This window comes from Amblyomma maculatum, chromosome 1 (assembly GCF_055883805.1).
Source record: "Amblyomma maculatum isolate TAMU_Amacu chromosome 1, ASM5588380v1, whole genome shotgun sequence".
In the NCBI taxonomy this organism is placed as follows: domain Eukaryota; kingdom Metazoa; phylum Arthropoda; class Arachnida; order Ixodida; family Ixodidae; genus Amblyomma; species Amblyomma maculatum.
The window spans coordinates 168,260,222-168,287,375 of record NC_139344.1 but is presented as its reverse complement, the minus strand read 5'-3'; the positions used below and the strand labels follow the sequence as shown (position 1 = coordinate 168,287,375).

Here is a 27,154-nt window from a genome sequence, read left to right as displayed (position 1 = left end):
GCCTGCCTTGCGGACCGAAGGCTTGCGGCAGTTCTCCCGGGCATTTGAACTGAGTTAGTGTTACATTTATAGCGTACCAGTAACAGAGTTAGACTTCTTACAAGCAGCAGTGGCTTTTTTTTCCAAAGCACCGTCTACAACAGCTTTGAAGTCAGCCCCAGCACCAAATGCATTTGCGTCACGCGACGCAAGATGCGAGCCCTTCTACCCCGATCTGCTCCAATGAAATACTGAGAGCGTGCGCTCGCACCCATGGAACGGAATGTAGCAGTACTCTTCTCTTTTCAGCGTTTAGCGCGAAGTGACGCGCGCGCACCTCGCGAGCTAGTGGGCGACCAGGTTCTTACCGCGTCAAGCCGGCGATTTTCGCCCGACGGCGCGCACTCGCGGCGTCCAACGTCCCGCATGCCGCCGCCCATCTGGACTTGCCAGATATTTGACGTGAAGCGCGGGTGGCACGTCGTGCAGTGGAACCGGAAGCAGCTGCGAATGTGCGCCAATAGCAGCGCGGAAAGCTGGAATTTCCGTTTTGAGAGGCCGCAGGCAATATGACCGCCATGACCGATGAACTATGCGGCGATTTGGCCGCATAAATGTGATCATCGTGAAAATTAAATGCTCGCAATGCCTTTTTTTTTTTTTTTTTTTTTTTTACGTCAGTACACGACCTACTCGCGGATTGAAATGTATATGTTTCCTCCCTGAAGCAAAATGTGCCAAAGGAAAGCACGCAGCTGGCATCTGCGGCTGAGCGGGCATTCCGAAGTATGCGTCTTCATTCTGTCGAGCATACAAATCCTTCTGCAACCTACGCACGCTTGCTACAATTAGCACAGTAGTGTAGAAATAAACCCTTTCGTGATTTTACCAGAAGGGACAGCGTCGCTGCTCTCATGGACCTCGCTTTGAGGTTATTTGCACTCTCTGATCACACTGTTTGCTTTCGCATCGAGATATATATGGGGCATTGCTCGCGGCTTCGTCGCTCCATGTATTTCGAGCTGGGCGTCGCATCGGCTCAGCGCTTTTCGACGCGTGAACACCATCCTGGGCTTTGTGCCGAGGGACGGGTATCTCGCTGCTAGCGTGGATACACCGTATGCACGCTCCTGGGTTGCATAGAAGCTCATCTGTTGGCGTTTTATATATAAAATTATCGATACATCGAAGTATTCCACGATCCCCTTCTAGATCGATATATTCGGGATCGACTCTATAACTATAGCCTATAGGAACCTATGGACTATATGCATAGAACCTATACTTTATCCAAGACCAGCTCCTCAATCGGGACGTCGAAGAACTGAGGCACGTTCGCTTCTTAGATGAAGTGGTGCAGCAGTAAACATGGCACTGGACTGCTGCATAGCCCAAACGGAGTACAAGATGTTGCTCATGCGGTCATGCAGGGGCATCGCGTTACTATCTCAACTTTCTTTCCCTGCCGGAGGCAGCGGATGAGATACAAATGTTATGGTGTTTAGTTTGCTCCTTGTCAGTTACTTTAAACGTCATGTCTGCTGTCGCGAACATTAGAGCAAAATATTACAGGGAGGGCTTCGAAAAAGATCTGGGGGATCGACCTGTATTCCAGCAAGACGATGTCCTGCGCAATTCATATAGCAGTAACACAATCGAAAGGCTGCTTCCTGCGAAAGCAAACCTGCATTAGCTCTACAATACCTGCAAAGCTGGAGACTAATCCACCGTTATGAACAGAGCCAAAAGCCATGAACGGAACGGAACGGAACGTAGCAGCGTTCTTCGTCACGGCGACATTGTAAGGCTGTTGAAGGCCTGCAGACTAAGAAAATTCCACCATCTTTACCTTTTTCTTACTACTCAAATGCGGGATGCCCACTCCAGAGCGTGCCAATAAGTGCCAAATATTCCGAAACGGGTGAAGTGCAATTCTGCTTTCCCATGTTTCGCATTGAGCAGCAGCTGAAGGCGCTTCAGAACTGGCCAGCGCTGTAATAAACATACAGGGTCGTCCACTTCTAGCTATAACACGGCCACTGCTTTTAAAACAACATTTTGTTCTGCGCAGGTGCATATTGAAGCAGAGCGATACAAGTACAGAGGGGTCCGGAGTGGTGTTTCGCATGACCTCTCACTTGGCTTCACTGCGTGGTCAAGTCGGACGCAATGCCGCTTTGAGAGCAATGGCCGTGTTATAGCTAGAAGTGGAGGAAGCTGTACAACTCTCGTCGCCATTTTGATGCGAGCCCCATCTGACAATTAAATAAAGATACGCTCGCTTTACTCGACGCGCCTTCACCGGTGCGTAGGCTATTTTGTCCTAATAATGGAGCGTGAATTAAATTCAGAATGCCTTTTTCCCTTCTTTTGCAGACAACTGTTTATTAACAATGAAACTAATGGTTGAGGTTACATTCGTCCGTACGGTTCGGAGTCCATCTTCTTCTGCCCAGTCGTCTTCCTCCGCGGGGTTGCTGATCTCCTCCGCCAGGGTGGTCAGACGACTCTTCTGCCCCCCGCCGAGATTGCTCGCTGCGCTTCGCGCGGTGGCGGCTCGCTAAGAAGTGGTGTTGGCTGACAGCAGGTAGCAGGTGAGCCATATCGGGCAGCAGCAGCACCAGCGAAGAAGCTGCGAGAAGAAATTTACTTGCATTGCTGTTATCGCTTCTGCAAGCAACTCGCTATTGGTTAGCAATCCTCGGAAATGGTTCATTTTTTTACATTTTTCTATCTATAGGGCTCAATATTTGCACAAACAAACCAATTTTCGCGCGTTTTTCTGACGCCGGTGACTGTGTTTCAGGCTAATTCTGTTTAGATATCTCGATCGCAAACTTTAATGCTTATGCTTATAGTGCTCAGCAAAGGGCTTGCCCACTTGCCGTTGCCTCTTTTGTCCGTACGTCGCAAGCACATACAGTTTTCCCAAACTGCACTGCACATCCACAATGTGGTCTAGGGATAGACTGAAAATATGTGATATCTTAGCACGCTCCGCTGCTCTGTACTAGCAATGCAGAGAGCGCAATGGCTTGCTTCACGTCCGCAGCGAAATGAGTTCCCAAGATGAATCAGCAACGTACCGTATAGGCGGGTAAACAATGGTATGAATACTGCTTAGTTTCTGCATGTAGGAGATGGTTTAGCTAGAGTTCCTGATCTCTTTGCGAGCATTTTTGATATTTAAGTGTGAAATGTTACTTTTTTTTTTTCTACTATTCCACTCTATTTTTCACAGAAATTTAAACACTCTCCCGATTTCTTAGCGGTATCCGGGTCCGCGTTATAAGGCGCTTCATTCATCCCAACAAATATTTTTACTCGAAACAAAAAGGCAGCGCATATCTCGCGTCGCGCCACGTCAGCGTCTAGTAGACCGGTGTGTTTGCTTGGTGCCTGCGCAGGAGGGGGTGACCTAAGACGCGCGCGGGAACGCGAAATGGCTTCTCCAGGCGGAGGTGTGGAGAAATCGTGGAATAGTTACCATCGTATTCTGCGTTTTCATTCTACTAGGTTCTCGTTGCGAAAGAGGGTATGCGCAAAGGAAGGTGCACAACGCCCAAGACGGTGACGAGAGAACAGCTTTACTTGATCAAGAACAGAAAGATTGCTGTAGATTAATAACAAAAGCGAGGTAGATTAATAACAAACGATTGAATTGGCTAGCTCAGTATATCCGAAGATGTATATCTCAAACCATAGCTCAAAACAATGGACTAAGCTCGCGGCTCAGTTTTAAAGACTATACTTAAAATCGCAGGAAGCGTCAACGCGGTTGTTTCCTGCTGTATGTAACAATACCAATAACTCTCTCTCAAGACAAACTGCAAAGGGCATAGTGACCCCAGCAAATGCGATTTACCCGCCGGATCACGTGTACTTCCCTACAACTTAGACAGTGTGCGCGAAGCTAGCTCTCTCACAAAGAGAAGAGAGAGAAGCCCCTAATGAAAAACAGATAATTTACCCGGCGTTTGGAAATCGCTGGCATGCTACTCTACGTCGGAAAGGGGATCTGAGACAAGAACACTGAAGGAGAGTGGTGCGTAAAAGAAAGAAATAAAGAAACGGAGAAGATAAAATGAGGTGATTAAATGCGTACTAAGGTGCATAGGCAAGTAATGTTAAAACACTAAATGATGAAGTGCATTGTCCGACATATGGGCTCACAAGTTCACTACGTGAAGAAGGCATGAGAGAAACATGGAAAGTGGAATTAGAGATTGCCGAGGTGTCCAATGTCATTTAAATATGTAAGAAAAAAGGTCGTCGCCTGTCTCTGTTTCCTATCTCAGACCAACGGGCCTAAAGCACTGTCCACTCTTAGAGGCACTGGGTAGAGCTTTTGTACGCAATACTCATAGTACGCACGCACGCCCGTCACCATGCGCAGGGTGCTCAAGCAGAATATATTCCACAATTTCGTTCCAGCCGCAGTTATCATTGCGCGGACTGTTCACCGAATTTTTGGTTGCAAGAGGAAAAACAAACAGAAAAGCATAAAATTCCCTTTTCCTCACGTGTCGCATACGCTCTTCCATAACGTCTAGCCGTTCGAACGCTGTCATTAAGGCAAATTAGGAAGGCCGTTTCCATGCGTTCTTCCCCGTGAGGGCTTTTGTGGTGCTCCCGCGACAATCCGCCGCCGTCTAGCGCGCCCTGCTTTCCTGAAAGCTGCCAAGTCGATGACCTCTGCCTTGGCGGCGCGGCGAGGAGGTTCGCGACTTTTCAGCGTGTTCTGTTGTCGCAGTGACAGATGTACCTGTACCCACGAACGCGTACCTTTGCTTTCACGCGCGCTTGGTCCAGCGCTAGCCGGCTCAGCCCCAACGCGCTCTCATGGCGCCCGAAGACACACATGCTCGTCTAGATGCCATTTTCCCGTGAACAGGTCATCATCCGCTGGTGCCAGAGGCACGGGGTCGGCTCATCCGAGAGTCTTTCCGTGGACATGCATAAAGGCAAGGACGTCGTTTGAAGAACCGCCGGCCGTCAGTCACACGGGGTGGGGTGCCTGTCACTTCAACGGCTTTCGGCGCTGTCCAGCGAATTGCGGCGTCTGTATGCCTTCCCATCTTTTTTACAGAAGGCAGTTACTGCGACGGGGCGTTGACACTTGAACGATCTGTCCCACATGATCCCGCGTGCGTACACCGACAGTTTACAGCGGGTACATTTGTTGAGCGCGGATATAAGCAGCTCGGATTAATCCAGAAGTCGCAGTCTTAAGCCTCGCTAGTGATTTGCCCCAACCAATTCCTGCCTATCGCTGCCAATATTCGGAGACCTGAACTAAGAAGAGTTACGGATAAGAGTTAGTAAAGAATACCTCAATAATCTGCGACTTCCTGATGACTGTTTGCTAAGTATCAGGGAATGGTTTGCCAAGCATGGGACCAGTGTGCTAGACAGGAAAAGTAGAACGGCGGGTCTAAAAGTTAATATGCGGAAAACCAAACTTAATAACCTCGAATTGCAGCAGCTGTTCACGATAGGTAGCAAGGCGATAGAAATCGCAAGGGAATCCGTTTGTTTAGGGCAAGTAGTAATCGCCAATACGGACCGCGAAAATTAAGAATGGAGTAGAACGCATTTGTCAGGCACTCTAGGATAGTGAATGGCAGTTTACCTGCATCCCTCAAGAGAACAGTGTCGATAACAACAACTGTATATTGCCGGTAGTCGTCTGTAGGGCAGAAACGTGGACGCTAACGGAAAGAGTTCAACTACTCGAATAGCATGAGGACAACGCCGCGAACTATCGAGATGATAGGTGCGCGTAACGGTAAGAGGCAGGAAGCGAGCAGAATGGGACAGAGAACAAACGCCAGTCAGAGGCATTCTGGTCGAGAAGAGAAAAACCGTCATGGGCTAGTACCGATAACGTAATGCCGATAAGGATGGCAGACTGGATAATTAGAGAAGGCCAGCGTAGCAAGGGGTGTAGGGAGTTAGGTGGGCGGATGAGATTGGTATAGTTTGTGGGGTTTACGTGGACACAGCTGGCACAGCAGCGGGCTTATTCGGAGAGAAGTGTAGGGGCATTTGCCCTGCAGTGGGTATAGTCCGGCTGATGGTGAAGTTCATGAAACCCTACTTTTGAGGCATTTCCGACCACGGCAATGAGATCTAGCATCGTCAGATGTCTGCGTCTTCCTACGTCGTCTCGCTCTAAATGCCAAATCTTGCCCCCGGCCGCGCCGATAGCCGAAGCACGCACGCCACGCTAATCACACGCTGGGCATTTAGCGTCGCGACTCTACAGTGAAAGGTACGACTCGCGCAAACTTCCTCTGGAGCGCGCGCGCCTAAGCCCCGATGAAATAGTGAAAGAGAAGAGTACCGACATAGTGCATGCTTGTTACATGCTTCCCTCTTGGATTTCCATAGATCTTGGTGCAGTGCCACAGTTTTATTTGCGGGCCATAAAATTTCAGCTTGTTCAGCTTCACACGCGCGTGCACGTTTCTAACACTCGGCTAGCGCGCTCAGAGGTGCGCTGAACATACGGTCATGTATGTTCCTCCACCGATAGTCCGCAGCGCACGCAACTATGAAACTTCCTTGGGAGCGGATAGCTTGAGGACACATTACTTAATCTTTCATGAATCGTCACAGTGCCACTTAGTAGACGGCGTGCACATGCAAGCACAGGAAAAAAACAAAAAAGTCTGCACTACGATATGCAATTAACTGCGTGCCTTGCCGCGTACATAGGCGCAGCAGAATTGCAGACTCTCACGCGCAAACATGCGCCGCCTTAACGACGGCAATCGAAAAGCGCCTTTTAGTCTGCATTTTCTGTTTTCGGGTCGGCAAATAATTTGAGGGCGAACGCGTTCGGCTAAAATTAGCCGTTAAAAGGACGCAAACTTGTGCCAGCCACTACGAGACAAAGCGAAAACGAAGCTGAGGCTCGAGTGTCGGAGTCGAGCCTCAGCGTTTAGCACTGATCGGAAGCAGCGATCGGAGCCTACGTGGCACGGTAGTTCGAGGGCGCACGCTTGTACGCACGGGGTGCGGCGCGTGGGACGGCATAAGCAGTGAGGAGAGGAAACAAGTCGCGCGACAAAACCGTCATCCGTCTTCTTTGTCGGGTGCGACACGAAGCTTGGAAGCGGCGACTGGGCGAACAGTACCCGACAGGCAACGCTGACTACACGACGAAGCACGCGGAAACGGCTGCACAAAGAACGGGCGGAGAGTATCGACGGAGCGGGTGTCCGGAGTTACCAGGTGAAGCGCTTCGGCTATTTTGGGAGCGTGCAGTTCTAGTGAGGTTGCAGGACTGACCGGGAGGGTAATTTTCTAACCGCTGAAAGTGCGCTGACAGTGCACTTGAACACGAGGAACAAGACAGGTAATATTTAATGGTAATGGTAATTACTGTCTCATTTAATTGCGTTAACATTCGTAAAGTTTAAAGAGTGATTGGAGAAATGACACGCTGTGAAAAGTGCTGGGCTGTTTATTGAACTAAAGCTGTTGTAAAAGTAATCCCCAACATAGAAACGCGAACTGAGTGCCGGCGTGTAGAACGAAAACCGGAGAGCGAAATTAAGCGAAAGTAGATATGACCATTCTCCGCGGCAGTTGCTTTCTGGGAAGCGCGACTTCAAGGAATCTCAACACCGGTCGAGCTAATCCCCAAAATATGGCAAGGAATTAGACGCGTCGACGCACACACAGCTGTAAATGTACCGAAGGAAGGCTGCTTCTCCAGCTGGCCGGCTCGAACATGCCGTTCGATTGTGATAGTCGGCCTACATACGAAGCATCGGACAGTAGCGCTACAGTTTCTTATACTTCAGGTGGCTAGCCTGCCTTGTTGTGCGCAGGGTTGCACTTCCGCTCTGCGCAGACCACCGAGAGTGTCGCCATGACGTCGCGGCCGGCGCGCGAGCTGCCACGGTGGCAGCTTGCAATGCCGGAGTCGCAGCCCGCCTCCCCCGCCCCGGCTTCAGAACAGATTTCGAGGCTACATGAGCCGGCGGCACATGATGGATAGGCCGCAATAGGGCACGCAAGCCCATAGCTGGGCGGCGTTGCTCTGGCTCCTTTGAGCGCAGCGGCGTCGCAGAACAGGCGCAACCAACTGGACCCGCCAACCCCCCTGCCTTCGAACCGTGCGCGTTCGATGCGCGCGCCCGCTGCTGCGCGTTCTCTCACGGCTGCTGCGAGCTCAGCGGCCGTTTTTCATCCTGTCGCTCACGATGTGGCAACTTATTTTGGTCGCAAAAAGAATGTAAGAAGGCCTTATAGCACAGCGCTGGACCGAATGGAAAGCCACGTGGAACAGAGTACTATAGCTATGATTAAGCACGCCTGGACACTAGAGGTCTTGTTTTGTCTACTCGTACCTGGCGCAGGTGTCCATGCTTTGTGCGCACTCATAAAGTACAAAAAAAGCGAGAGAAGGAAGCTGCCCGTATCCCGATCTGACTCGAACGGAACTACTTGTATTAGGGTATAGGAAACAATGAAACCGTTCGTATACTTGCTTATTGAAGGATTTATGTTCAGTGGCCTTTTGCTGAAATTTATTGAAGGCTGGAGCGATCCTGCGAGCTTTCGCATTAGTCGAAACATAGCCGTTGTTATGTTGTTTACTGACCTTGGAGCTTAGATGTAGTTGAGTTCATTTCACTCGGAATTTCAAGGCACGAAAGCACTGGCCGCACTCAATGACTCGTCTAGAAGCACGTAAATTATTTACTTAGATGTTTCCCATCAAGCATTATGACGGCTACAAAAGAAACCCACTTCCTCAACTTAGTTGCACATATGTACTAGATTGCGATGAATTGCGCTCCACTCGCGCGTAATGTATACGCTGCACCTGGAGTTAGCCGCGCAGTACAAGAAACCAGCGATGAGAAGTGTATTATTGGGGCTTCGGTCCACGTAGCTAGCCCCATTCTACTCCTGCGGAGAATTTCGTTAGTGTATAGAGTCGTTCCCAAAGACAAGCTGTGGACCACCGGCATTTTGTGATCTTCGGAGACGCACTACAGCTGTACAAGAAAGATGAACTCTCTCTGCAGGTCGTCATCCGACAGCTGCTAAAACCTTCCGGCCCCGCAACTAACGCCCTGTCCGGCTGTCTTTCCGCTTCACGTAACCGCCGAGCTTTCGCCCTTCGAAGATATACTCACAGACTGGCAGCGGCTGTAAACACGCGACTCCCTGTTTCCCGGCGCAGTCTCAGTCGGCGCGCAATAGGACTCCTGTCCACTCGGTCACGTCAGGGCGGGCCGTTCGGCCGGAAAATCCGGGGCCGGCCCGATGCCAAACCCGCGCGCTCGGGACTCTGATGAAGAGAAAAGGCGTTGGGTGGCTTCGCGCTGTCCCGCCGCTAAGAGCATCTTATTGCTCGGGCCCGGGACTCGCACACTGCACAGGTCCGCAGCAGCAACCAATAACCTCGGGTCAGCGTCCGGATCGGTGAACGCCTGTAAATATTGGCACTGCTCGCTCCGGCCCGCCAACCGCTTCTCTCCGAGCGAGCGCGCTCACTGGCCAATCCCGGCCGCACCTCGATCGGGTGGCGTCGCAAACAGTTGTACGCTTCCTTTGTGTTTTGCCCCTTGTGAGGGTAATCCTGCGACGCACTTCCTGCAATCTAAACGCCCACGTGGGCGCCCCCGCGGAGAGAGAAGAAAACATCCGCGTAGGCCTCCACGGCCCGTTGGACACTGCATCAACGGGGGTTATGTATACCACTGTCCAGATATACAGCCTCCTGTCTAAATTACATTGACGGCTGATCGCCAAGGCTTCACTCCAAATGCGAACAAGTACTAAGAGGCGCCTGTTATTGCCTTCTATAGTAGGTGTGATTTGTCAGTTCATTCAGCAGCTTCTTGAAACGTCGGCTCGAGCAATTATTTTTCAAGTGTCTCTATGAGCAGCCAATGAAGGATATACAACAAACCTCTATGTCACTTTCTTAAGCTTTACGTCTACTTTACAGGCGCGTTTTTCGAAGCGTTTCTCTGACCTGATTTTAAACTAGCATTCTTTTCTGTCAGTAGCGCAAACGGCCACTAAAACGCATTTGCTCGTAAAGCATCCAAATGTGACACAGATTTCCTTGCAACTGAACACCTTTCTGTCCTGGCAATGAACTTTCAATGCTCTTCAGGAAGCAAGAGAAACAGCATCGTTATTTGGATGGACCGTAAGGACAAAATTGTCTGCTTGGTATAGGCTATGTGCCGGTCTCAGTTCACTTCCCGACTAAGCCGCGCGTATGCAATATTTATTTCCTACCATTCATGCTTGCCTCCAAGTTTTTGACTTTCTTAACTCGTTCGTTGCTCGTCTGCGAAGAGAATCTATCTACCTGATTCTCAAAAGAACTTATTTTCGAAATTTTAGCGTTTGCTTATATTTTTCCCTCGTGTTTCGCAGCAGTAATCTCCTTGCTGGTACTTAGGCTAATGAGTGTTTGCGTAACAGTTGTTGAAATAAACTTGGAACCTACAGTTTTGCAGTTTACCCTTCCACCTACAACGCAGCGCAGCCGCTAAGCCGATGAGTATGCAGGGCGCGTACGCGCACACGTCGTGGGCGCACACTGCGTGTGTGCGTGCGTGGAAAAAAAAAATAAAGTGTACCAAAGGGCCAAGAAGCGCGGCGGCCCTCGGGAACGAAGGCGGAGGGCGCTGCCGGCAGCTGGCGCGCTGCGTGCGTAGTGCTTGCGGCTCGTCCGAACAGGATACATTATTAACGCAGAGGCACTTCCCGTTTCAAAGGGCACCCCTCTCTGACCATTGCGAAGTCCGGAAGGGTGAGCGAAATGCTAAGAACAATCCCGGTATGATTGATCGCCTCCAACTCACGCAAGCCTCGTCGATAACCGGGCCACGAAAGCCGGAGAGGGCAAGACAACGAGCAGGAGCGGACGAAAAATAAAAAGAAGCAAGCAATAGAAAGGAGAGAAGAAGGCGAAAGAAGCGAAGTGCGCGTTTCACGGCGGTTTGTCTTCGCCGAGGTTTGTAATTTAAACGTGCCGTGACAGCTCACACGGAGTGTCGGCCGTATAGGCGGGCACGAACCGACTGGTGGTAACATTTTCATTCCGCCTGTTCTTCTGGCTGTTTTTTTCCTTTCCCTTCTCTCTCTTTCTCTCTTTCTTTCTTTAGCACGAAGAATCAAGCCCTTCCATCTTCGTTCTATTTCTTTCGTGCGTTTTTTGCTACAATCTATTTTGTTCCCTGGCGTTGGAGTGCTGTTTTGGTGTCCTTTTGTTTATTTCGAAACGAAAGCTGGAACGGGGTACAAGCAGCAAAATGCCAGGTGGCCATGCAAGTGCAATTCTGCGGTGTAGAGAAGTGCGGGGTGCAAGCTGGTGCTCTATTGCACTGAACACCAGTTACCTTGCAGCTCTCCTTGGCTGCGCACGCAGGGGTCATGACGAATATCAGTCACCCGCCAGTCACGCAAGCATGTGCAGTGCCGAAGATGCATGTGTTTGCGATACTATCTTTTGACACATTTTTATGTATCAGTATTAGTCCCATCGCATATCAAAAAATAAAACTATCGAAGTATCAGCATCGAAAATACATTTTTAGCGTACCTTCTATTTCAACAATATTTCAACCTGCAGAGATTTCAGGCTTCTATGAGACAAAGTGTGTATACCCCGCTAAGGCACACAACGCACAAAATATAAAAGGGATAGAGTGAAATTACGAAGAAATGATGACAATGCAAATTGGCCCAAGTCAATCTGCTTTCTTCAAAAACACAAACACAAATACAATGATCCAAAAACTTAACAGACTTCGAACAACTTTTCCTTTGCAATAAAAAATCACCATCGTAAAATGAATGGCGCACCTTCAGTTTATACTTCCACCGGTTAATGCATTTCGTAGCCGTCAGCCTGATATTATATGCATGTAGACACATACTGACACCTTTATTTATATATCGATTTCTACAATTCCACATATTGCAGAAAAGCTTTGTACTCTAAAAGTGTTTACCGAATTCTGTTCTCGTGTATTGCATTCATATAATGCTTTGAAGAGACTAGATACTTTGCCCTAGCTATTTCTGATGCCTTTATTGTTGTGCAAGTTTTAGCGTTTCTGTTTTATTGTAAGCATACAGTTTATACAATCTGTGATATATGTACCTTTCTTTTATTAGTATTCTCACAAGCGTTGAGAGTGATGTGCAACTTTCTGTAAACTGGCTTACTCTAATGTCCTTATTTTGATACATTGTTGCCTCCATACTTGTATATATCTTTTATTGGACCCACTGCTAGCCATTGGCTATGGGCCCGAAAAGAGTTTCGTATTATTGTATAGCAACGAAGGACAATAAAAAGAATTAAAAAGAAAGAAAATGAATGTCCCTTCCAGCGGCGAAGAGCGAAGAGAAAAGAGACCTGCAAGACTTCGCCGGGATTTTAACTTGAACCAGTTATGTTGATTGCGTCTTATGCCTAAGAGCACAGTTTTGCAATACATTTTTTTTTTTTCGTTCAGCATTTGAACAGGTTCAATTCATGGGCAGTCACTCTGAGCCGCTGACTCTACAAAATTGCGGCACGAAAAACTTGAACTCCATGCTTTTCCATCGGCCTTCGTTCATCGGAAGCAGCAGCTGAAGGCGAGTTATCCGCGTGCCGAGCCTATGATTGGGATGGAATGCTTTCGCCTCCACCGAAACGCAGCCGCGGCGGCTGGGATCAAATCCGGGTCTCTCGGCTTAGTAGTCGAGCTCTCTAACCACTGTGCCGCATCTGGCGTGGCAGATCTTTGATGTGACGGCTTGCCCCTCGTCGTCATCATCATCATCATCATCGTCATCATCATCATCGTCATCGTCATCATCAGACGAACTATACCCACTGCAGGGCGAAGGACTCTCATTTTCTTCCAATTAATCTTGTCCTGTGCTAGCTGCATCCACTTGACCTCTGCGAATTCCTTAATCTTATCCACCCACCTAATTTTCTGCCGCCCCCTGCTACGCTTACCTTCCCTTGGAATCCGATTCGTTTCTCTTAGAGACCATCGGTTATCCTTTCTTCGAACAACATGTCTTGCCCATGCCCATTTCGTCTTCTTAATTTCGACTAGAATATCAGTATGCATGAGTTATTTCTCTGACCCATTCTGCACGCTGCCTATTTACCTACCGTTTGATCCGTTCCGTGGCCCCCTGCGTTGTCCTCAACTTAAATAGAACCCTTTTCATTAACCTCCATGTTTAAGCCCCATAAGTCAATGCTGGTAGGATGCAACTGCTATACACTTCCCTCTTGAGTGATACCGGTAAGCTGCTAGTCATAATGTTTGAGTACCTTCCAAATGCACTCCATTCCAATCTTATTCTCGTAGTTATTTCTTTTTCATGGTCCGGATTTGAGGTCACTACCTCTTCCTAAGTAACATATTCGCCTACTACTTCCACTACTTCGCTACCTAATGTAAACTGCTGTTCCTTCCCGAGGCTGTTGAACATTACCTTAGTCTTCTGCATATCGATTTTCAAGCCTACCTTTCTAATTTTCCTGTCTAGGTCATCAATCATTATTTGCAGTTCATCCCCCGAGTTGCTTAGCAAGGCAATGTCATCAGCAAATCGTAGATTACTGAGGTATTCTCCATCTACCCTTATCCCTAACTGCTCCCATTCCAAGTCTCTGAATACTTCCTCTAAGCAAGCTGTGAATAGTACTAGGGAGATTGTGTCTCCTTGCCTAACACCTTTCTTTATTGGAATTTTGTTACTTTCTTTATGCAGAATTATTGGTTGCTGTGCAGCCACTATATATATCTTCCAGCACTTTCACGTACGGCTCGTCTACCCCCTGATTTCGCAATGCCTGCATGACCGTCGAGGTTTCAACTGAGTCAAATGCTTTTTCGTAATGAATGAATGCTATGTATAAGGGCTGGTTATATTCCAAGAATTTTTCTATCACCTGATTTATGGTATGGATATGATCGATAATAGAGTACCTTTTCCGAAAACCTGCTTGATCTTCTGCTTGATTGCAGTCTAAGGTTGTCCTGATTCTATTAGCGATTACCTTAGTAAATACCTTATACGTAACAGACAGTAAGCTGATTGGTCTGTAATTTTTAAGGTCCTTAGAGTCCCCTTTCTTATGAATGAGGATGATGTTTGCATTCTTCCATGGTTCTGGTACCGTCGATGACACCAGGCACTGCGTATACAAGGTGGCCAGTTTTTCTAGCGCGATATCCCTCCCCCCCCCCCCCCTCCCCCCGTCCTTCAGCAAATCTGTAGTTATCTGATCCTCTCCAGCTGATTTCCCCCTTTTCATAGCTTCTAGTGCTTTCTTGACCTCGTCCTTCGTCACTGATGGAACGTCTGACTGTTTTTCCCTACCGCCAATCTCATTACGGTCCTGACTTCTTTGGCTACTGTAGAGACCTGTATAGAACTCCTGGGCTACTTTGACTATCTTGTACATATTCGTGATGACGTTGCCCGCCTTGTCCCTTATCGCATACATCTGGTTTTTGCCTATGCCCAATTTCTTCTTTACTGCTTTAAGGCGTCCCCCGTTCTTTACAGCATGCTATATTTTCTCCATGTTATACTTCCTTATATCGGCCACCTTGCGCTTATTGATTAGCTTTGATATCTCGGCCAATTCGATCTGGTCTGTTGGATTGGAGCTTCCATACTCTGGCGTTTTTTAATCAAATCTTTTGTCTCCTTACACAGCTTACCGGTATCCTCTCTAACTATCCTACCGCCTACTTCTACCGCGCACTCAGTAATGATATCTCTGAAATTATTCTTCCTTGCTTCTAGGATAATGTCGCCATCCTCGGTTAGAGCTGAATACCTATTCTGTAACGAGATCCTGAACTCTTCTGCCCTCCCCCTCACCGCTAATTCGTTAATGGATTTCTTTCTTACTAATCTGTTGCGTTCCTTCTTCAGATTTAGGCTAATTCGGGACCTCACCATCCTGTGGTCACTGCATCGCACTTTCCCGATTACCTCTACATCTTGCATAATGGCGGGGGTTGAACACATTATGAAGTCGATTTCGTTTTTAGTCTCCCCGTTAGGACTTTTCCATGTCCATTTCCGGTTCTTCAGTTTGCTGAAAAAGGTATTCATGATTCGTAAGTTACTGCGCTCTGCAAACTCAACTAGTAACTCCCCCCTGCTATTCCTAGAACCAATGCCATAGTCACCTACTGCCTTGTCTCCTGCCTGCTTTTTCGCTACCTTGGCATTGAAGTCGCCCATTAGTACAGTATACTGCGTCTTTACTTTTCGCATTGCCGATTCTACATCTTCGTAGAAGCTTTCAACTGCCTAGTCATCATAACTACATGTAGGTGCATAGGCCTGTACAACCTTCAGTTTATACCGCTTATTAAGCCTAAATACGATGTCTTCCACCCTCACATAAATACTATAGAATTAATCTATATTACCCGCTATATACTTATTGACAAGGAAACCTACTCCCAGTTGTCGCCTTTCTGGTAAACCTCGATAACGCAGTACATGCCCATCCTTCAGTACAGTATATGCCTCATTTGGCCTCTTAACCTCACTAAGCCCTATGACATCCCATTTCATACCCTCTAGTTCCTCTAACAGCACTGCTAAACTAGCTTCACTAGCTAGGGTTCTAGCATTAAGCGTTGCCAGGGTCAGTTTCCAATGGCGGCCTACTGAGTATGTATTCTGCAGAGAGAGCCTGAATTCTACTTTTCTCCTTACCGCTAATCCATTGGTGTACTTCTTCCAAACAATTGGTTCCGCTCCCTCTTCAAATCAAGGCTAATTCAAGACCTTACCATCCTGTGGTCACTGCATCGCACCTTTCCGATTACCTCTACATCCTGCATAATGCCGGAGTTAGAACACAGTATGAAATCAATTTCTTTTTTAGTCTCCCCGTTGGGGCTTTTCCATGTCCACTTCCAGTTCTTCCGTTTGCTGAAGAAGGCATTTATGATTCGTATGTTACTGCATTCAACAAACTCAACTAAGAACTCCCTGTTAATATTATAAATGTTAATATAAATGTTAATATTATATAAATGTCAGAAGGCATAGGCCAGAGCTTCTGTTGCTAATGAATTTTTTCAGTTATCGAGTATTCCAAAACAGGATTTTAATGTCTAGCCACTGCATTACACCCATTCGCGTTGCAAAGCCCGTGATTCTACAGGTAAATATGATTTGCGTGGCTCTTTAATTGGCAGGGATAAAGCCGAAAGTTAACTGATCGTTCCTCATGGCCCTTCGTTTTGGTAACGTAAAGTGTACACAGCGTGCTGGTTCTAACTTCCGCATAGCACACATGCAACCGCCGATACGATCTACAGCAGACGTATTTCAAACTGCATGGCAGTCTACTGCTGCTGCCGCGTTTCCGAACTCACTCTCTCTATCTATCTATCTATCTATCTATCTATCTATCTATCTATCTATCTATCTATCTATCTATCTATCTATCTATCTATCTATCTATCTATCTATCTATCTATCTATCTATCTATCTATCTATCTATCTATCTATCTATCTATCTATCTATCTATCTATCTATCTATCTATCTATCTATCTATCTATCTATCTATCTATCTATCTATCTATCTATCTATCTATCTATCTATCTATCTATCTATCTATCTATCTATCTATCTATCTATCTATCTATCTATCTATCTATCTATCTATCTATCTATCTATCTATCTATCTATCTATCTATCTATCTATCTATCTATCTATCTATCTATCTATCTATCTATCTATCTATCTATCTATCTATCTATCTATCTATCTATCTATCTATCTATCTATCTATCTATCTATCTATCTATCTATCTATCTATCTATCTATCTATCTATCTATCTATCTATCTATCTATCTATCTATCTATCTATCTATCTATCTATCTATCTATCTATCTATCTATCTATCTATCTATCTATCTATCTATCTATCTATCTATCTATCTATCTATCTATCTATCTATCTATCTATCTATCTATCTATCTATCTATCTATCTATCTATCTATCTATCTATCTATCTATCTATCTATCTATCTATCTATCTATCTATCTATCTATCTATCTATCTATCTATCTATCTATCTATCTATCTATCTATCTATCTATCTATCTATCTATCTATCTATCTATCTATCTATCTATCTATCTATCTATCTATCTATCTATCTCATCTCTTCTCTCTCTCTTTCTATTTCTCTCTTTCACACGCAACACACACGCACAAATGCCTAGCATTGCGTAAGGTATACATGCGGCAGGCGATGGAGTGGAGCCTGGATGATTGAACCGTCTAGATAACGCTTCAGCAGCTTTGCCGATAGCTCACAACCCAGCAACAGCTATAAAATAAGTTCGATTACTCCCTTTCGCAGCTTAGTTCAAGAGTTGAAGGCTTTTCGCGCAATTTGGCCGGCGGCTGATGATCGGCTGATTCACGGAGGCGCTGGCTAATTGTATACCTAACCCTTTGGCGAGGCCACGCGCGGCGCGACACGCTGCCTGATAATTAGTAATGGAAGCATTCAAGTGCAATGCCTTACCAAAATTCACTACTGATGTTTCGAGAGCCAGTCATAATAGAGATTTAGCTTGGCGGAAACGTGCTAGTGTAGGAATATACCGGTTTGCTGGACCTCTCCTATACGCACGCGCACTGAGAGGGGCGGATGCAATCGCGGCCACTGCGCCTGCGGTATAGGTCCGGTAAACCAGTATACATCAGCAATAGTACGTCTCCGGAAAGCTAATTCTCTCTAATATAACGTGACCAGATTGCGGCAAAATACGCGCTGCAAAGCTCGAGCGAAACCTAGCGCCAGCTTTTACTCGGGAGCGCGTCTGCTAGCAGGAGGAGGAGGAGAGAGGAGATGACACTACTGTTAGTTCCTTGAGGGGTTTTAGAAGCAGGTGCGCATGCATGCACGGTGTTCAGAGGTTGCGGCGGTGGCCGAAGGGTGGAAGGCATAGGGAAACCGGAAGGAGATACGCATGCACAGTGCTCTGAGGCTGGGCCTATATGGACGAATACTGTAAGGCTTAGAGAAACCTGCAGCAGATGCTGTAGCGGTGGTTGAATTGTGTACCTGCTCAGTCGGTCACAAGGGAGGGAATGTGTCTGCATTTCACTATCAATAACTAATGTCGTAAGAGATCTAAGCACGCTTGCTCGGAACACGACAACGGTTTCATGGATCGCTTCACAAAAATAAAGCTTCCAATATCACTGCCTTGATGTGATCGGCCCAGAAATCCAGCGAAGGCTGACACTTTTAAAACACCGCACTTGAAGAGCTATAAATGAATTGCGAGTTTTTGTTTTTGTCTTTGTTGGCCACGATGCACTCATGACTGCAGTCATGTCCCATGGACGCAACTGATTGGACTTTGCTCCTCCCTCTTCTCTTTCGCCTCCTTTGCCCCTTTCCCCGCGTTTATGGTAGCCAATCAGGCCTACACTTGGTTAATACCTCGCCATCTCATTTGTTCTCTGTTTCTCACATACAATACATAGTGCGCGTTCCACTGTGGCCAATAGCTATTGGAGTTATAATGTGCCGTATCTAGTTGCCTTAATGTTCTTTAATACACCGTTAGCATAACTGACGCTCCGCATTTTAGATCAGCCAAGCCCATGTTAACTAAGGACAAGTTATGACGCGTGCGCTCTGCGCAGCAATAATTGCTCCGATACCAAAAGTTGTAATGTATGCTGTACGCATATATGATAGGACGTGTCCATTACTTTTTATAGCAGTGTCGCAATTCTGCTCACTCTCCAGATATGTTGCGCAACATCCGGTTCACATGCACACGCGCGGGCTATTTGTGCATGCTCCGCCCTGTGTAGCCATATGTGACCTCCATTCATTGTTTCCGACGGGCACTTATCAAGCTCCGCTTCCTCCAAGGAGTCGCTTGTTGCGCATGCATTGAACGCTAATGATCACCGTCCGCTATATGCATAGCCAAATGAGGCGTGTCTCCATGGGATGGCGCGAACACGCGCACCTTTCCTGAGGGAGAAAATTTATCACGGGTCTTCTATATATTGGCTCTAACCGCAGGGAATATAGATTTAAATGCCGCCAATCTTCACGTAAGCCTCAAAACTGATTTCTCTCAGCCCGTGAATTTTAGGGACAAAAAAAGAGCAAAACAACGGAAGGAAACGGATCAGGGCGTTGGTAATGTTTGCATTAATCGTATACCGTCCGCTCGAAAGTGCTCGGCGTCCGGAATGAATAATCGAGAAGAGCCCCCATTGAAAGGTGCATAATAGCGCTCTCTAGTAGTTGTAGACGGATCCTGTGCCGACCGGGCGAGGCTTGCGCCATACGTTATGCGCGGCGAATATCCCCTCATTCGATGTTGTCCACATCTGCGGCACCCACGGTGAGGAGCGAAGAAATGCTATCCCCTCGCGCGCCGTAAATCTTGGCCGGGTCCGGATCAGCGGGGACGATCGGCCATTTTCCTCTTTATGGCGCCGTCATTAACCGCTCGGCCGTCCCGAAGCATCGGCGCCCGCCAGCGTGTGAAGGTTAATTGGATTAATAAATTTCCACTGAAAACAGCCGGCGCTCGATCGGCGCGCCGCCCCGTCGTGAGCGCTCCCCCGGTGCCCCACGGTGCCTGCGCCGACGCGTGCACGCAAAAATGAAAGCGTCGAGGGGAACGCTGCTGCGAAAAGCGCGGCTGCTGCTGCACACGGCAGCATCAGTCAGCGGCGGCGGAAACGCGCAGTCATATCAGTGCGCAGGCCGCAGTGCGCCCTCCTCTTCGGCGTCCGTGCATGGGGGTCTACTCGGGTGGATTGCGATCGCTGATCAGCGGACACCTCTGGATTTATGGGAGATCTTTTCGCGGCGGTTGTAATGAATCGCGGACGCCTGTTGGCCCGGCGTTTATGGGCACCGTGAACGGAATTTGTAGACCTCGCGAGCACACAGGCGGCAACAGGTCAGACTCAGCCCTTTCCCAGAGCCCCATTTCTCTCTCTCTCTCTCTCTCTAACGCAGTCGCCTCTTCCATTTCCCTCGAGGAGCGTTCTGCACCGACGGAGTGGCGCACACCTCGCGTTCACACTGCTTAGGGAGAGCCTCGGAACGGTCTGCTATCGGTGGGCGCGAAGCAAACCCTCACCAATGACGCCATCCACTGGACAGAAGCCACATTCGGAGGCTATCAGGGCCGGGCAGGTAGCTGCTTCAAGTGGAGTCGACCATTTCACCAGCACCAGCCTGGAAATAAAAGGGGAAAGAAAGCTATAAGTCGCGTTGTATATATCATTTCGATCGATGAATACATTACCTCAACAGCGCTTCGTCTGATGTACTAACAAATTTTGGCTCTTTAATAATAGGCTGCCTATTTCGCTTTGCGACGTGGTCGCAATGCTTCGTTTTTTTCCCCGAGCTCTCAACCCCGCACTTGCGCATCTTCACATGTACCACGACTCTCAAAAATGTGGCCCCTAAACGTGAGATCACCAACTTCATCTACTTATTGAGCACTGCTCCATCGCAGGGTTTCGGAGCGTAGGCGCCTGAACTAGTTGCTTTTGTACAGCCAAACAAGGAATGCAAGAGCACAAGACGACAGGGTGAGTGTACTTTGGGGTACCACAAAGAATATTTTCACACATTTGCGAGTTGCACCCCATTATTGCGACAAGTGCAACGGAACTTTACTCGGCTAGCCGCCTTATACGTGTAGTGCGCGCAAATTGTCAAAACAGAGCACACTGACGTGCGCACTCTGCGTTTGCTTTAACAAAAATGTGGTGACACTTTATTTTAAATTTATTTTCTTTAATCGCCCGATCGGCCTGGCCCGCAAAAGAAATTTCAATATTGAACACGGGTCAGCTGCGCGCAATCTCGTCCCATGTAGCGACGGCATATACATCGGCATGTAGCAGCGGCATATACATTAGACACACTTTCTTTCTTTTTTTTTCTTCTTCTTTTCTATATATCATGCGTTCTTCAGCCCGCGACCACTACACCTCCAGGTATATTCAAAAACGACTATCTTTCGTTTATGTACAGCCTCGTCCACTTCTAGCTATAACACGGTCACTGCTTTCAAAGCGTCATTGCGTCCGACTCGGCCAAGCAATATAGCTTAGTGGCAGGCCATGTGAAGCAACACGCCCAGGTCCTTCTGTGCTTGCATCGCTTTGCATCGATATATGCCTACGTCGGACGCAATGTTGCTTTGAAAGCAGTGACCGTGTTATAGCTAGAAGTGGATGACCCTGTACATACTAATTTCTCGGAGTTAGCATCTGTTATTTTCCTTCCTTCCTTTGCTCAGGGCGGCGCAGATGAAGAGAAACGCATCGCCCCGTAGCGACTTTTTCACCACATATATACCAAGTTTCGAGTCAAAGAAGTGCCACGCGGCGTTTACTTGTGGTATGTTTCATGAGAAGTGCACGCACTTAAACGCAACAAAAGCACTAGGCTGAGCGTGAGAAGGCCACCATGGCGCAATTTCTTGAGTTCCTGACGTCTTCTTTCACGTATCCGCTCTTCTCAACTCTGTCCGTTGATGATTCCGTACCTGCTACGCTTGTCTCGTCAAACACGACAGCTCGCTCATCAACCTTCGGCGTGTTCAGGTTTCCATGCTGCAGTATAGGCGCGAATTGTTCTGAGGGGGCTTAACTCCATCACTGTCCAGCTCTGAGTTACTGTGTCACCTCGCATTTTAAACGACACAGTCCAAAATATTGAAACAATGTATTCGCTATGGAACACTGCAGAAAAACAAATGTCATAGCAACTTTTACTAGGTCCTATACTTTGGAAGTAGATTAGCCAGATCTTAAAAGCTAACACGACATTCATCAAGAAATTTTTTTGGACTTTATTACAACCTTCAAAAAAAAAAAAAATCTCGTTATTTTAGTGTCAATTATCACTAGATTTGGCTAACTGCAGTGGCTTTTGAATACATTTCGTTTCACACACCAGAATTTTTGCACATTTTCTGGGAAAGAGATTTTGAGCTTAATTTTCTAACACATTGTATAACTTTACGACAACACTCAATATAGACGAGTTCTGTGCTTTCATGGGTTTATTTTTTGAGTGTCTCTGCTACTCGAGGTGTAACTTCGGATTTCGCCTCGCTGGGTGCGAATGACTTTGAGCTGTGTCCGAGCAACCCTGAGCTCAGTCCGAATGACCTTGAGTGCCTTATCAGCAGAAGCTTCCAAGTGTTTTCGGTTAACCTTTAAAAACGCGCTCCGTGGCTTCTCTATGGCAGCCTCAGTTATTTGTTGTGAGTGCGAGACAAACTTAAAGAGAAACAATTATTTTACTACCCACCGGAAGCTTAGACCAGTTATGTAGATATGTTCATAAAAAGCATTTTACAATGTCCCACATTCGTCTCACAATTATTCTCAAAAACGCAGCTCATTGCTTTTTCTATGGCAGATTTAACTACTAGCTGCGAGTGCAGGAAAGGCTTTGAAGGCTGGTTTCTGACACGCATCGGATGCTTAGACCATTGCCATCAACATGGGGATAGCAACACCTTGTAATATCCAACACTGGCCTAGCAAATTTAAATTTTTATACTTTTTTAAAGACTGTTTTCTAAGGAGGCGGGGGTAAAACCTATCATCCCTAGCTGAATTTGTTACAGGATTGAAAAAAAAGCACAGAAAAATAGCGTCACCAAACCACTGAGGCCGGTCAGCACTGATGAGAATGCGTTGCGCACCAGAATTCCAAGTGCATCGCATATCGTGTACACATTTTGAATCCACTGACGTGCTTCATCCAGGGTTGCGTCAGAGGTCTGTATTGGGTGGCAGTCCGCACCGGCGACTCTATATGATGCTCGGCTACGGTGTGTGCTGGCTAGCAAGTTCAAACCAGCCGCGGCGGTGGCATTTCAATGAAGGTGAAATGTAAAACCGAGGTGCACCATAAAGAACTCCCAGGTCGTCGAAATTAATCATGTGCCTTGCATTACGGCTTGCCTTACTACCTGCAGTGCTTGTTAGGCCCGAGAAAATCAATATCTTACCAACCTTTGATGGCCAACCCCCTCCGAGCTGATGTATTCTAAATTCGCAACTCTGCTCGCAGTGAATTAACCGGCGACCAGACATCACCTGTGAATGTAAAATGCAGAGGCAAGTGTTACAGCCGAGCAATTAGCATGCCGCGTGGGCCGCCGATGCAAGCAGCCCTGCTCCGTATGGAGCTGCATAGGATATACGGCCGCCAATCTCCTCGCCGCTCTTGGCTCATGGTATGGGGCTTTCCGGCTCTTTGCTTTACACACACGCGATAATTAATGCCCTGGGCTGTTTTTCTCCAAGCTACGGGCGAGAACAAAAAAAGAAAAACGAAATCATTTAAGCAACTTGCGCGGTTTTCTATCCTCCCACGTGTGCAATAGTTAGAGGGCGTACTCCAAAGGCGTGCGTGCGTGTGTGCTGTCTGGTGTCTGATCATACTTTGAGCCGCGAACGGATTGGATTGGTTTCAACACTGGGGGCGTAGGGCAGCTGATAAGGGAGTGTCAGGGGAGTAATTTATATTGACATGGTCGTGAATTCATGTCTTGCAGTCTTAGCATAGCTGTAGCTGCGCAGCCTGTAGCTCATAAAGGAAACCTTTTTTTTTTTTTTTTTTTTTTTCTGTACCTCTCGCCTTCTCTGTCTGACTTCGAATTTCGCGGCTCGCCCAGAGCCACCTTTCAGGCAAAAAAAAAAAAAAAAAATCGAATTATTGTCGGCTCCGCCAAGAGCGTGTAGACGGTGGTATGGTGGGAGCTCCTAATCATCGGCCGCTCCTCATTGAATTACAATTAAGTTGGCTTATTCGGGGAAAAAAATGCGGAGCCGTCTTCTCGAGAAATAAACGTCACTATACTTTCAACTCTAATCAGCTTTATCGCTGCAGCAATCATAGCGTCAAAAATCAATATTCGAGGTGGCCCCAAGTCGAAAAACATTTCACATCGTATTACTTTACTGATCCAATTCCATCGCGCAAGGACAGAACAAAACGAAAAAAATGTTTGTGTGCCTTCTTTAGCACTGCGAATGAGAATTCTTTTCTGAAAAATAAAAATTTATAGTCCCAAGGAATTGCAGATGTTTCTTTTCATTTGTTTCAGAAAACTGTCAATTCATTTCGGTATTTTTACAGGCGTGGGTCTCTGGTTATACCCGTTGGTACGCAGTCCAGCAAGCCCTCACATTTGAAGTACATAAAAAGGAGACAGAAAAAATTCGGGCCGATGTTACAATGCATTTGAAAAACATAAATAAGGGCAACGCATACATCACCATCAAACTCTCACATTCTATTTAGCAAAAGAGTAAGAATGCAAAATGCACGAGGAGCACAGCAGGAACAAGTAAATAAATAATGAACACAAAAAGAGTATGCAATTCATTCTTCGTGACAGCACACTTGTGCTAGCTATTTCCGAGAAGTTCTCAATAAACTGCTGCGCAATCACTTGTTCGTCTAAAGCTGTCCACTCCCGTACAGCTCTCGGGAAAAAAAAAAAAAAAAAAGAAAAAAAAAAAAGAAAAACATACACGTATTATCTGCGTAAAAATGTTATTCGAGCGTCAACTCGTGCTTATGAGGGGCTTCTCTAGAAACGTTGTATTTAATATATGTGGTAGGATCTATTTTAAGCTTGCATATGCAAGAGCATATACAGAAGCTTCGGCCGGTAAAGTGCCGCACGGCAAGCTGATTTCAAGCATCATCTGCGTCCGCTAGTCGGTGCGCCTGAGTATGTTAAAAATAAAACGCTCAGCCAGCATTTCGCTGGTCAACATCTAGCGTAGTCATTTCAGCTTGGGTGAAGGGCAATCAGGGACGCAAGGAGGTTATAAAAAACTTGCCTTTATAAGCTTTTAATAACAGTATTTTTATAACCGCCTTGAGGCGACGTTCGCATATTTTATAAGATTGGGAGGATGATGACCTCATACGCCAGAAGCCTTTCTTCCTTCATGAAATAGCCGGGCTCCTAAGTTCGGAAACAGCTGTTTTCGCATCGCTTTATTTGCTATACGTGAGCTATCCAGTCCGGATTATTTGATATGATGACGCCTAAGTATTTACGTTCGATGACAGTCTCTAGCGTGTTGCTGCTGAGTCCGAACGGGAAAATTAGTATACGTATATTTTTCGTTACCGTAATTGAACCAGCTGCTTTGTCAATTTCCTTTTGCCCTATTGTACACCAATTGTATACCAATATCCCCGTTTACTCTCATCTGACTTTGCGGCCTTTGCTTCTCTACACAGTATACTTAATATTTTGCGAATAACACAAGTTTGGCTTCTGCCTGGCTTGCAATGACATTAATTGGCAGAAGAAATAGCACGCGGACGAGGACAGAGCCCTGAGGTACACCAAAACGGAAAGGGGTGCGCTATCACAAGCTGGCGAGGGTCAGATAAATACCTGGCAATCCATTGAACAATTGGCCCGCCGCCTAATATATGCTTAATTCTCATTAACAATTTCGACTGAGAGACAGACAGAGAGGGACAGAGAGAGAGAGAGCTTTATTTCCACGCAATATTAAGAGCCGAGTATATCCTGGACCAGGATTTCGAAGACAACTGTTGCTCCAGCTGGACCGATATGATAGTCAAACCTGCCACGTTGCGGAGAAGGGTACAGAAACTTTAGCTGGGTAGACGCGATCGAAGGCCTTTGGGAAGCGCAGAAAACTTACAATCATTTCTGTTTGGCCGTTTATTCTTCGGCAAAATTGCGTAGCATTCCACAAGTTGTGTAACTGTCTACAGTCCGCGCCTGAATCCATGCCTGAAGGAATGGAGAATACTGTTGGGTGTAACGAACTCTCTGTTTTAAAATAATCTGTTCCAATACAAAGTAATTTAAGAGAAATAAGCCTAATTTGACTGGCAATACATGTCGTACCTGATTTGTGCGCTAGGATCAATTTTTGCAACTTTTTATTCCACTGAATGATAGCGCTCGCAGATAGACTTATTGTACACATGGTACTTGCTTGATGGTTCGGCATAACGCTCAGGAAGACGTTTGGCAATCCGTCAGGGCCGCTAAACTTTTTACCAGCTAAATTTATTAATAGTGAGAGTAGCTGCTTCGGTTATCACTGAGACATCCAATTCCCTCTATTGCGCTCTAATTTCTTGCATAATAGGCTGAGAAATGATATTGTCATATATAAATACGCATTGAAAAAAAAAAAAAGTTCAATGCCTCCGCCTGCTTTATCTTCTCGAATGTATGCAACGGTTCTGGAGGTTTCTCTTTGTCAATAATATAACACAATCATGATGAAAAAATATCTACACGTGATGACCCCGGGGCCCAGACGGAACGAAAAATTTTTCTTTGTATTTGTTTAACATGAAATATTATCTTTGACGGAAGAATTATCATTTTTTGTGCTTGTTTATTTAAGATGGCATACCAAATGGTATTCCTTTGCTGTGAAGGCTCATTTCGAGTATATTTTGCCCCTTGTTCGCACTGACTGCAGAATTACCAGCAATTAATGTGCCAGAGGTGATATACACAGCTGTGCATGCCAAAAAAAAAATAATATCGCCTTTAAAAAGGCCAGTGAGGCATAAATGATCGAACCATCACTCGCGAACGTGAATTGAAGATTTTTTTTTTTTTTAACACTGTCCTCCTGTTATCATTTGGTTGTGAAGAATGTGCGAATGTTACGATAATTGCAGAAAAACGTTGACATTTACCTCGACGACTATATACGTTAACTCAACCGCACATGTTTCGGCCTTATTGTGACATTAATTCATTCCGACACCACTATTAAATCCGGAGTTGAGAGTCTTGGCTAAAACGTGCCGAGCTAGACGAATGAGAGCTATTTGGCTAATGCTTAGAAGCTTGTTTCAAATTCGCACTTCTATTAAAGCAGAAAAATAAAACGAACATCTGTTGTAATAAATTACTCCTTAAGCATCTGATCTCTAGAGGTCACCAGGATTTAGTCTGTTCAGCAAAACGGCGAATATTAAAATGAAACCAGCACCTGTATAGGCTATTAGCATGATTCGGAGAGCAAATGTTTTATAATAATGCCTCATCGGTGCCTTAAA

At 46.5% G+C, this 27,154-nt stretch overlaps 1 protein-coding gene across 3 annotated transcripts in view; it reads right to left on the bottom strand.

Moving 5' to 3' along the window:
• Positions 1 to 2,336: 2,336 nt before the first annotated feature.
• The window catches only part of LOC146204839 (uncharacterized), a 71,143-nt gene continuing 46,325 nt past the window's right edge, over positions 2,337 to 27,154 (bottom strand). The window contains exons 2-4 of one of the 3 annotated variants that reach the window (XR_014704060.1): positions 23,080 to 23,163; positions 20,172 to 20,269; positions 2,337 to 2,611 (exon numbers count right to left, since the gene is read on the bottom strand). Coding sequence is in view for 1 of the 3 variants with exons in the window: in XM_084589553.1 (XP_084445679.1) it covers positions 2,379 to 2,611; positions 20,172 to 20,269; positions 22,767 to 22,825 (390 nt within the window). In the remaining 2 variants the exon portion in view is untranslated. Of the gene's footprint in view, positions 2,612 to 20,171; positions 20,270 to 22,766; positions 23,035 to 23,079; positions 23,164 to 27,154 lie in introns of those variants that run through there. The other 2 variants (XM_084589553.1, XR_014704061.1) reach the window with 2 other exon arrangements.